Here is a 12,066-nt window from a genome sequence, read left to right as displayed (position 1 = left end):
AGCCATTCCAATATTTTTACTGCACGATCAAAAAAAGCTGCGGATTTCTACTGATCTGTGTAAATCATATTTATTTCCAGAGATTCACACGAGATGTAGTTAGCCTGTAGTGCAGACGTATTTTGGGCGCGAGATTGCACATTTTGGTATTAGGCCGCCATCTTGGATTTGGTAAGTGTGGAGGATTGGGGGGAGGAAAATTTACCGGTTCAGCATCCAATTACAATCCAAGTTGGCGGCATCGAAAACCTGGTTTATCGAGCGTTCCGGTCCAAAATAACGCCTGCATTCAAGGATAAATGTAGTTTAATCGTGTTTCTTTAAAATAGGAGGTGGGCGTGTTTTTGTACTGAATGTTTCTGTGGTGTCGTGCAAGTGTGTTAGAGTCTTTTGAAATGTCATAGAATGACTAGGGTGAGTAGTGTAAAGCCAAAATATACACTTTCCTGCATTTCAGATGCTTTTAAATCGCTTCAAAGTACATGAATTACTGGCAAAAACTGGCATTTAAGTTATTAGCCGCTTTTCTACTATTAACAAAAGAAGTAATTTTACTCTACGTAAATGCGATTTATTTATCGAGTTCGCGTTTTGTGATCAAGAAGTGTGATCGCCATTGCATTGAGAAGTCGACCTATACGATTCTAACCCATTATATATAAGATCGCAGACTGATCAAAATCTAATTTATCCCGAGATATATATAAACTTTCCAGCTTACAGATGATGAGAAAAGTGAAACTCATCAGCTGGAGTCATCAGCTAATTCTCGGTCAGAGAATTACTTGCATTAATTTGTATTGTGCGAGCTTTACCTTAAAAGTTGATGTAACGATACGACTGCAATACCGACCATAAACTTGGATTAAAGCAAAAGAGAATGAGTAGGCCACTAATCCTTGAAAAAAATGCTCTTACTCTGCGTAGACATTTTTGTAGGAACCTAATGTTCACTACCGAACGGCGACAACAAGGAGAGATATTTGACTTGCGCTGAACTTTAACCTTTCTTACACGAACGAGCGATTCACTGAAACCGAAATACATGAATCCGCTGAAAAAAGCAAAATGGAAAACCAAAATACAAAAGATGAGAGAGTTAAGTAAATAGCGATCGATACTTACAAGTTTTTCGCGCCTTGTTCCGCAATAAACCCAGAGACTGAAACATCATTGAACAACAACCAAACTAACTTCTTATTAACGAAAAACTATGTGTTCTTCCTCAACTTGATACCTAGTACCGACTACGATACATACGATCAGCGGTGACGCCATGAATGACTCACTGAGATGTCCGCAACTGTCTGTACTTGAATTTAATGAGTCTCAGTCATTACAATTTTCATCATTTTTTTCCAATATTTAAAAACTTTAATTTCTAGTGTCTATAAATTTGCAAAATTCATGCGTTAGTTGCCGTTAATTCATCCTGTTGCTTGTTCCAGCAACACACAATAGACAGAATAGATAATTTACAGTGTCATATTAATCCACCTATGCTTGACCATAACACTTGAGTTTTCCTAATGTATGATATCCTTCTTCGTGTAAATCATCCAAGTCTCCCAGTCTGATTTGTGTCACAGGCAGAGTAGACTTGTCTGTCAACATACCGCTGTCCTCTCTCCAAACTTTTCCACCAGTGTTATGGCAATTGCATTTTTGACCATTTGAACAAGAGTTTGTTAATCCGCATGCGCACATCTTGTCATGGCCCGTAGCTCCTCCCCAGTAACTAATTTTCACTCCATCACGTGACACCCACCAAGCATCGCCTTCCACAATAAAAGCTATGCTATAATGGCACTCAAACTTGATAAACTGTTCACAGTTCTGTGAGACTCGAGTGAGTGCTGCTAGCTGAGCGGTGCTGACTCCAGTGTATCGCACGTCTTTACTGTAACATCCTAGATTTCCCACATTACATCCGGGAATGTTACCGACATGGGTTCTACTCTCACTGTCGTGACTTATAACCGTCACGCCAACTCCGCCTTTGTCACTCATGTCACAGTAGACACTGAAGGGAGTCACGCCTCCTTTGCCATCAGGGCCAATCATATAATTACCTGAAGAACTTCCACTGCGGCCCGATTTTAAATCACTGCACGATTTGGGGAGAACTTCGATGAGAGTGTTTGCTTTGATAGAACGATGAAAATTTCTCGCTACAATTGTGTAAGTTCCAGCATCCTCTAAAGTGACGCTCTTGAGAACTAAAGTTCCATTTGAATAAAGGATATGATTTGGGAGATCACTTTGGCCTAGTAGTTTCCAGGAAATTTCAGTAGCACCCTGAACGATACTGTTCAGAATCACGAGGCGTGAAGTTGATGTGACAAGTTTGATGGGTGGAAGCAACTTAAACTTAAGTTCTTCAACAACCATAATTTGTGCCACGGCCGAGTCTTTGTTTAGCAAATTCTCAGCTGAGCATACATATTCTCCTCCGTCTTGTTTTGTCACTTTCAGAATCGTCATTTTCCCCTTGTCAACTTTGAATCGTTTTCGCACGGAGTCACTGTAGATCTTGCGCCACGTGACCGTTGGTGTCGGCTGACCAGTAGCTTGGCAGACCAGGCTCACGTTCTGTCCTTCTTCAACGATGACAGAGGAAGGTTTGCGAGAGATCACCGCGCCAACTGTGAAGTGTACAATACAAGTTAGCGCTTTGGTAAGACCAAGAGAATATGATCATATTCTCTTGGTAAGGCGTATCGCTTCAAATTCTGCGACAGGAAATAAAGTCCGATTGCTATCGCGGTGCTGTGTGACAACAGAGTGCAGACATTTTGCGCTTTGCACTTTCCGTACAAATGGTCTAGGCACTCAAAGCGAATACTAATTTGATATACACTTCTCAAATCCATTGATAATTCATTAATTTTATATATTTCTACGACCATATTTCTCTGTTTTCTCTTAGCTTTAGGTTCGCGATATCCAGTGTTTCATCGCATTTCCAAGCACCTCAAAGTTCGTCAAAAATACTTCGCTACGCGTTGGATTTTCAACTTTCCTTTTGGTACTTGGAAATGCAATGAAACACGGTTTTGATCGATATAAGCGTTCCATAGATCTTCTCAATCGAAACCGAAAACAGTGAAAGGTGGAAAAGGATAAATTAAATCTTAAGAACATATATTAATTAAGATCGCATTACCAAATACCGTGACGATTTTGATTTCTTTGTTTAAATCTGATGAATTATTAGTGACTTTGAGAAATATTGAGTATACATTTTTCACCCTGGTACGTTTGTCAGGGGAGTTTTGCTGTGGTATTTGGTAATAACAACTGGTAGATCAGAGGGGGGAAACCAAGCCACGCGGCCGGGCCTGATGCTATTTTGGGAAAATATGTGCGCTAAGTTGCGCTAACAGTGGGCTATAATCGTGTTCTCGGTTTTTGAATGGAACTAGTTTGCAAGGGAGGCCAATGCGGGAAATATCATTAAAATGAGATTAATGTCATTTGGATTTGAAAAGACTTCTCGCATTAGCCTCAGTTGCAAGCTGGTTCCAGTCCAATAGCAAGAATCCGAATAGGATATATCTATCTCTAATTACGTTTCTCTAGAATGCGTGCATGGGTTTTGGAATAGAAAGTAGCTTATCTCACAAACCTTGAACAGATAATTTGGCCGATGAGGATGTTCTACCAAGAATATTTCTGGCTACACAGGTGTACATTCCTTCATCTTGTGACGTCACATCAGTTATCATCAAGCCACCACGTGACGACACAACTCGTTTATCTGCGGAAAGACTGAAGTTCTGCTTCAACCACGTGACCTCAGGTTTCGGGTTTCCTTCAGCTTCACACTGAAACGAGGTTGTATCGGATTCGTTCACCACCATGGACATCGGAGGTGCCACAATTGTAGGGGCTGAGATAGATTTGCCTGGATGGCCCTGGGGTCCCTTAGGGCCTTGAGGGCCAGGAGGACCCTGAATTCCCTGGGGTCCTTGATTTCCTTTAGTTCCCTGGGGTCCCGGGCGTCCGGGTGGTCCATGTTTACCTGGGGAGCCTCTGGGACCAGGCCTGCCTCGTCTTCCCCTGGTGCTTCTGGGGCAATGAATCGTGCAGGCCTGGCTACTCAGAACAAGTCGCAGTTCTCTTCTGATGACGTCGCGATCGATGATTTCACTGGCATTTGAATTTTTGTTTGTAGCTTCCACCTGACGTTTGGAACGCATATTTGGTTCTGTAAGAAACAATACGCTAAGGCTCAGTTTTTAGTTCATATTACAATTAGTTGGCAAATCGAATACAAAACCAAAGTTCGATCATGTGAGCTGTTCGGCGAGCTCACGTGATATCGTACATACAATCCTGGCCAAAAGCCCTTGGGAGACTTGACAAAATGACAACTGGTGACGCATTATTTTGAAATGAGAAGTCATTATTTTATTTGCCGAAGCCCCCTCCCCACCCAAAAGAAACAATGTAGGACTAGTGGGTCTACCTTGGATGAATCAACAGCCACATTGTGTTGAGGGTGGGGATGGGGAGGTGGACAGAAAGACCATATGTTGGGAAAAGTGCCCGAGACTTCAGGATTGTAGCTTGTTGATCAACTTGAAAGGAAGTCATAACATTCATTTTTGCTGAAAGACTAACAGCTCTTGGACCCCGGTGGCACCTCCTCGACACATCAGTATCATCATTTCTGGCTACTTCTCAAACGTAAAAAAATGTATACTGCTTTAATTCTTTATATATACTTACGCAAATTTTTCCTCAGTTATGAAGTTTTCAGTTATAGACGAGTTTAGAATAAGGTGCTATACTGAATCAATACTGGTACTGCTTTTCTCCAAAATAACACGTAGGATATCGATTGCCAGCCGAGATTCATGTATCAACCTCCTTATAGTTTCAGCTACAGCTTTGTTTAGGAAAATAATATCAGTCGTGTACAGGTTTTATAAACTATTGTCATGATTCTTTACCTTTCCCTATGTCACTGTGGAACGTTTTCATCACAGATTCTTTGTCTTCGTGTGCTGTGTTTCGTAGCTCCAGCTTTTCTTCTCTTTGTTGATTTAAGACTTGAAGCATTTGTCGATGAACGTGAAGTTCCATCTCGACGTGAATCAATCCCGAAAGGCAAATAACAGACAGAAATATCGATGAAAACACCACCGTGTTGGAGACTGGGCGAGTCTTTGTTTTCTCCATAATATAATGTTCCTTTCTCAGTGGCCTTTGAGAACCGGTCAGCTTGAATGGAAAACTCTTTTGATATAGAGAATCCAACTAGTACATTCGTGATCAAAGCCAGACAGAAATCCAATGCCTGTGTGCAATGTGTTTTGACCTTTTCTTGGACCTTCTTCCGGTCTCAGCTTGTATTGGATAAGTTTCAAATTTTTAGGCTAGGTAAGTTTTCACCTGTCCAGCTCAAGTAGAGGTGAAGGTGATATTAAAAGAAAAAATGAAATATACGCGTGAAACTCGTTGCTTACTTCATTCACTACCGGATTGATGTTATTGAATCGACTGAACTGAAGCGATTTTTTTGCTGTGGTGGTCAGAATTACAGCTTACTCTTTTCTTCTAATTTTGATCGCGACCAACTCCCGTTTATCTTTGTCCGTTGCGCGTGACACGAAAAATAGCAAGCGCTGGAATAAAAAAGGCCGCGCGCGCGAGGGCCCCCGTGGGGCCTAATTCTTATTCCGCTTTTTCTCTTCTCTTTGGCTTCTGTCTTGTATTGATTATTTTAAATTGCACCAGCACGTTCTAGTTTATTAAGAAACACATGCCCAAGGATTCCAGTGTTGCCGAGTGGTTTCAGTGGAAGCCAAAACAACGCACCAGGTTTCACGTGGTCGACAGAAAACAAGGGACATACGCCGGCATCTTCACAGCCGAACCATTTTTCGTGTTCCATCAGGTCAATGCTTTCGAAAGAGACAGGAAGATTTATCTGGATGCGTCCTGTTTCCATGACCACACAATTATCGATCAAACTTACCTGCACAATATGCGAGCTCCTGTACAGCCAAGCGAGAAGAAACTTGACGTCCCGGATATACGCAGATACGAGCTGCCTCTGGAAGACCTTGGCGATGTGAAGGCGGGTAAACCTCTTAAAAAAGGAGCTGACGGACTGGATTACACTTTGCTGTATTCAGGAATGGAGTTCCCGCGGATCAACGAGGCAGATAACAATGGGAAGCCGTACAAGTTTGTGTATGGCGTCGGAGCTGACGAGGAAAAGTGGTTCAGTCATCTGGTGAAGCTGAACGTGGAGACGAAAGAGTTTGTGACATGGAAGGAGCCTGGAGGATTTGCTTCAGAGCCTGTGTTTGTCAAAGCGCCTGATGGGAAGGAAGAAGATGATGGCGTGGTGCTGTCATGCGTGGTGAATATCCCTGACCAGACCACTTATCTGTTGGTATTGGACGCGAAAGAGTTCAAGGAGCTGGGGCGAGGCGTGGTGAAAGGATTTACTCCGATGAGCTTCCATACGGGATTTTTCAGTTAGGAAAAAGAACTGAGACTAATTGGCGAAGTTCGAACGGGAACGCTATCTCGTTTTAATGACATGTTCGTAAACCTTGTTTTGGGCTTCAACTAATCTTGTTTTTGGCTTGCCATAAACGTAAAGTTTATTCACCAAGATTTCGCTGGTATCAACAGAAACAATATTAATGTTAAGTGCCAAAGCTATTCAAGTGTTTTTTTTTTCTCAGATCCTGATATTGGTGCTGGAGTGAAAAAATCTTCATTTTGAGATTCAGTCGCATGGGAGTTCTGTTTGAAAGAGTTCTCAACGTGCAACTTTAATATTTAAGAGAAAATCTTAAGGTCAAGAAATTATATCAACTCAGTACTGTGCTAGCTTTGTAAATTACTTTTGCCATTCGAATATTTTTACAGCACGATCGAAGAAAAAAAAAAAAAAACCGCGGATTTCTACTGATCTGTGCAAATATTTATTTCCAGAGATTCACACGAGATGTAGTTAGCATGTAGTGCAGACGTGTTTTGGGCGCACGAGTGCGCATTTTCGTATTCGGCCGCCATCTTGGATTTGGTAACTGTGGGGGATTGGGGGGAGAAAAAATTACCGGTCCAGCATCCAATTACAATCCAAGTTGGCGGCATTGAAAACCTGGTTATCGAACGTTGCGGTCCAAAATAACGCCTGCTCTGCAGGCCAAATGTAGTTAAATCGTGTTTCTTTAAAATAAAAGGTGGGCGTGTTTTTGTACTGAATGTTTCTGTGGTGTCGTGCAAGTGTTTTAGAGTCTTTTAAATGTCATAGAATGACTAGGGTGAGTAGTGTAAAGCCAAAATATATACTTTCCTGCTTTTCAGATTCTTTTAAATCGCATCAAAGTACATGAATTGCGGGCAAAAACTGGCATTTAAGTTATTCGCCACACACTTTGTTGTTGATGAATTTCTGACGAGAGTTTTTTTTACTATTAACAAAAGAGGTAATTTTACTCAACATAAATGTGATTTATTTTAATTATTTATCGAGTTCGCGTTTTGTGATCAAGAAGCGTGATCGCCATCGCATTAAGAAGTCGACTTATAGCAGCTTTAGGACGACATCAACACTTTCCGCGATTCTAACCCATTATATATAAGATCGCAGACTGATCAAAATTTAATTTATACCGAGATATATATAAACTTTCAAGCTTATACAGGTGATGAGAAAAGTGAAACTCATCAGCTGGAGTCATCAGCCAATTCTCGGTCAGAGGACTACTTACGTTAATTAGTATAGTGCGAGCTCCACCTTAAAAGTTGATTTAACGATACGACTCTCACACCGACCATAAACTTGGATTAAAGCAAAAGAGAATGAGTAGGCCGCTAATCCAAGAAGAAAATGCTCTTACTCTACGTATCTTTAATAATAGACAGTTTCATTATTATTTTTTCCAATATTTAAAAACTTTAATTTCTGGTGTCTATAAATTTGCAAATTCTCCGTTGGTTGCCGTTAATTCATCCTGTTGCTTGTTGCAGCAATATAGAATAGACAGAGTAGATAATTTTCAGTGTAATATCAATCACCTATGCTTGACCATAACACTTGAGTTTTCCTAATGTATGATATCCTTCCTCGTTTGCACGATCGAAGTCTCCCAGTCTGATTTGTGTCACAGGCAGAGTAGACTTGTCTGTCAACAGACCGCTGTCCTCATACCAACCAGTACCTCTGTTATCACAGTTACAGTTTGTACCACCAGTACAAGAGTTTGTTACTCCGCATGCGCACATCTTGTCATGGCCTGTAGCTCCTCCCCAGTAGTTCATCCGTGTTCCATTACGTGACACCCACCAAGCATAACTGTTCTCAATAAATATTACATCATTATTGCACTCAAACTTGATAAACTGTTCACAGTTCTGTGAGACTCGAGTGAGTGCTGCTAGCTGAGCGGTGCTGACTCCAGTGTATCGCACATCTTTACTGTAACATCCTGCAAAAGCACATCCAGGAATATTAGGACCAACATGGGTTCTACTTTCACTGTCGTGACTGATTACTGTCACTCCAACTCCGCCCTTCTCACTCATGTCACAGTACACACCGAAGGGAGTCACGCCTCCTTTGCCATCAGGGTCAATCATATAATTACCAGAAGAACTTCCACTTCGGCCCAATTTTATTTTGCTGCAGGACATGGGTGTATTAAACACTTCAAGAACAGATGTTACCTCGATAGAACGCTGGGAATTTTTTGCTACACAGGTGTAGGCCCCAGCATCACTTGAGGAAACGCTTCGAAGAAGCAAAGTTCCGTTTGGATAAATCACGTGATTTTGAGGAAGATTTTGTCTTGATCTCTTCCAATCCATGTGTACTGAACCCTTAGCCATACAATTTAACTTGGCATTGTTGTAAACAGACGCGATAACTTTCCCTGGAGGAGTCAGGGTAAATCTGAGCTCGTCAATTACTGTCACTTGTGCGAGGGCGGAATCCTGACCAAGGAGATTTTTAACCGCGCATTCGTAAGTCCCACCGTCAGCTTTTGCGATATTAACTATGTTCAAGTTACCAGCAACGACAGTAGTCTTCTCTTTTGGCAATTGACTAAACGCTTTACGCCACGTGACCGTTGGTGTCGGCTGACCAGTAACTTTGCAGACCAGGTTCAGGTTCTGTCCTTCTTCAATGATGACAGATGATGGCTTCTGAGAGATCACGGCGCTAACTTGGTAATTAAGTAACAACAAAACAAAGTATGAGAAGAGATGTTAACTAAGAACTTAACACATTACTAGCAGACAATTTACATAATATAAGGTTTTTAATTATTAAGGAAACTTTGTATTCAGTAAGTGTTCAGTTCCATTGTGTTTCTATCAAGAGAGCAATTGCAGAAAATTATTCTATGGAAAATTCGCGATCGGTATATTCTGCGGAAGCTTACACCGACGATAGATTACCCCTTGAAATATTGAATTATAAAAAATAAAATGACTAAAAACAACACCATTCACCTTGAACAGTTAAAGTGACCGATGACGACACCTCTCCAAGAATATTTCTTGCTACACAAGTGTACCTTCCCTCGTCTTGTGACGTCACATCGGTTATCATCAGTCCACCACGTGACGGTACAACTCGTTTGTCCGCGAGAAGATTGGAATTTTGTTTCAGCCACGTGACTTTAGGCTCTGGGTTTCCTTCAGCTTCACACTGAAAAGAGGCTGTACCGGATTCGTTTACCACCATGGACATCGGAGATGCTACAATTGAAGGGGCTGAGATAGATTTGCCCGCATCGCCCTTAGGTCCCTGGGGGCCTTGAGGGCCAGGAGGTCCCTGAATTCCCTGGGGTCCTTGATTTCCTTTAGTTCCATGGGGTCCCGGAGGTCCGGGAGGCCCGTGTTTACCTGGAGAGCCTCTAGGACCTGGCCTGCCTCGTCTTCCCCTGATGCTTTTGGAGCAATGAACCGTGCAGGCCTGGGTACTCAGGGCAAGCCGCACCTCTCTTCTGATGACGTCACGATTGATGGTTTCACTAGCATTTGAATTTGTGTTTACAGTGTCCACATTACGTTTGTAACGAAGGAGTTGCTCTGCAACAAACAAAGTACGGAAAAGTTCTACTAAGTTAAAATTACAGTTAACCGATAAATCAGTTGGGCGATTAAAACATATAGGCATGTAAATTGATATTCGATTGAATTTTATGTCTCATTAGCATTGGTTTCATTGGTTTCCGTGTGTGCAACAAAAAACGACGTCAAGTCATAACAGCCTTCACAACTAATCAAGTTTAATTTTATTGGAAAAAGTAGTTTGAGGCTCGTACTTGTGAGGCGCTTGCAATAAAATCAAAACAACTAATGGTATAAACAAGCTCGGCTTCTAATTGCTAGTGACCTCAAACTGAATTATCTAAAAATGCCGTACCGTTTCTCCTATGTTTTGTGAAGTCCGTTTTGACGAGGTTCTGTAACTGTTATCAAAATTGTTTCAAATGGCATCCACCACTCATCTTTGATACCAAAATAAAATTCAATCACGTGATCTGCCCTGCGAGCTCGCGTGATACCGTACGTATTTTGTTGATCAACTTGAAAGGAAGTCATAACATTCATTCATGCTGAAAGGCTAACAGCTTCTATACCTATGCCAGTGACACACCCTCGACACATAAGCATTTCTGGATACTTATTAAAGAGGGTAAAAACAAAAATATTGCTTTGATTCTTCATATCGTAGGTACGCAAATTTTTCCTCAGTTATAAAGTTTGCAGTTATAGACGTGTTTAGAATAAGCTGCAATAGTGGCTCAATACTGGCACTGATGTTCTCTAAAATAGCACGATATCGATTGCCCGAGAGTCATGTTTCAACTTCCTTATTGTTCAGCTACAGCTTTGCTCAGGTAAATAACATTAGTCGTGATCAGTTTTTATCAACTGTTGTCATGATTCCTCACCTTTCTCTGTGTCACTGTGTGACATTTCCACTACAGATTCTTTTTCTTCGTGTGCTGTGTTTCGTAGCTCGACCTTTTCCTCTCTTTGTTGATTCAAGACTTGAAGCATTTGTCGATGAACGTGAAGTTCCATCTCGACGTGAATCAATCCCGCGAAGCAAATAACAGACAGAAATATCAATGAAAACACCACCGTGTTGGAGACTGGGCGAGGTTTCGTTTTCTCCATAATACAATGCACCCTTCTCAGAGGCTTTGAAAACTCGCAAGCTGGAATAAAAAACTCTTCGATATGGTGAAAGCAACCAGTACGTTCGTGATCGAAGCCAGACAGAGACAATGCGTGTGCGCATTGTGTTTTGACCTTTTTTCGGATCTTCTTCCGGTCTGTCTCAGCTTGTACTGGATGAGTTTCAAATCTTTAGCCCAGGTACATTTTGAACTGTTCAGCTCAGTTAGAAGTGTCGATGATTCAAAAGAAAATGAAACTGATATACGCGTGAAACTCACTGCTGACTAACTTAATTCACTTGAGATTGATGGTATCAAATTGACTGAATTGAAGCGATTTTTTGTTATGATGGTCTGAATTTCAGCTTAATTCTCTGTTTGTTTTCTGTCCCCCACGCGTGACACTAAAGAAAGCGCTGGAATAAAAAATGGCCGCGCGCGAGGCCCCTCTGTACAGCTGTTTCAGTTCTTGCGACAGAATCTACCGACAAGGAACAAAGAGAGAACAGTGGCTTGTAATCTTATCTCTTTTCTTCTTTTTTTCATCGGCTTTACTCTGTGGATGGATCTATATTGTTTCTGTTAAATTGTTTCTTTTATCACAGTAATTTCTCCGTCATTTTATTTTGTCTGATTTACAGATTCTCTCGGTATATTATTCTTTATCAAAATATTTAATTTATTGACGAGGGCAGTCTGTAGTAATGTTGAAAAAAACTGACTCGATTTTTATTGTTCATCTGACTATAAACAGTCGCGCACCTCATTTATTTGAGTCTTACGCACTTCCATTTCATTAGAAAACACACTTTTGATATGGCGCTACACGGTACGAACGTGAACATCGATTTCTTGCTTTCGAGTATATATGTCAGCCTTATCAAGTCTACCTCCGTTG

General features: G+C 41.3%; 3 protein-coding genes across 3 annotated transcripts; 1 reads left to right on the top strand and 2 right to left on the bottom strand.

Moving 5' to 3' along the window:
* Positions 1–316: 316 nt before the first annotated feature.
* LOC149111405 (uncharacterized) lies at positions 317–5,370 on the bottom strand. The gene is made up of 3 exons (XM_089291058.1): positions 4,959–5,370; positions 3,629–4,210; positions 317–2,645 (listed from the first exon to the last, which is right to left on the bottom strand). Exons 1-3 carry the CDS (start codon positions 5,185–5,187, stop codon positions 1,498–1,500), a joined length of 1,959 nt encoding a protein of 652 aa, XP_089147184.1. The 5' UTR covers positions 5,188–5,370; the 3' UTR covers positions 317–1,497.
* A 400-nt stretch (positions 5,371–5,770) lies between these two features.
* Positions 5,771–7,233, top strand: LOC149111404 (beta,beta-carotene 15,15'-dioxygenase-like). Its single transcript, XM_089292441.1, has one exon. It carries the CDS (start codon positions 5,771–5,773, stop codon positions 6,497–6,499), a length of 729 nt encoding a protein of 242 aa, XP_089148567.1. The 3' UTR covers positions 6,500–7,233.
* On the bottom strand, positions 6,928–11,288 carry LOC110056659 (uncharacterized). The gene is made up of 3 exons (XM_089291042.1): positions 10,938–11,288; positions 9,487–10,068; positions 6,928–9,197 (listed from the first exon to the last, which is right to left on the bottom strand). The coding sequence occupies exons 1-3, from the start codon at positions 11,164–11,166 to the stop codon at positions 8,050–8,052; spliced, it is 1,959 nt and encodes a 652-aa protein (XP_089147168.1). The 5' UTR covers positions 11,167–11,288; the 3' UTR covers positions 6,928–8,049.
* Positions 11,289–12,066: the final 778 nt, after the last annotated feature.

This window comes from Orbicella faveolata, unplaced genomic scaffold, assembly GCF_042242905.1.
Source record: "Orbicella faveolata isolate gen_17 unplaced genomic scaffold, um_ofav_v1 contig_24, whole genome shotgun sequence".
Classification (NCBI taxonomy): Eukaryota; Metazoa; Cnidaria; class Anthozoa; order Scleractinia; family Merulinidae; genus Orbicella; species Orbicella faveolata.
This window is presented reverse-complemented; position numbering and strand designations above follow the sequence as displayed.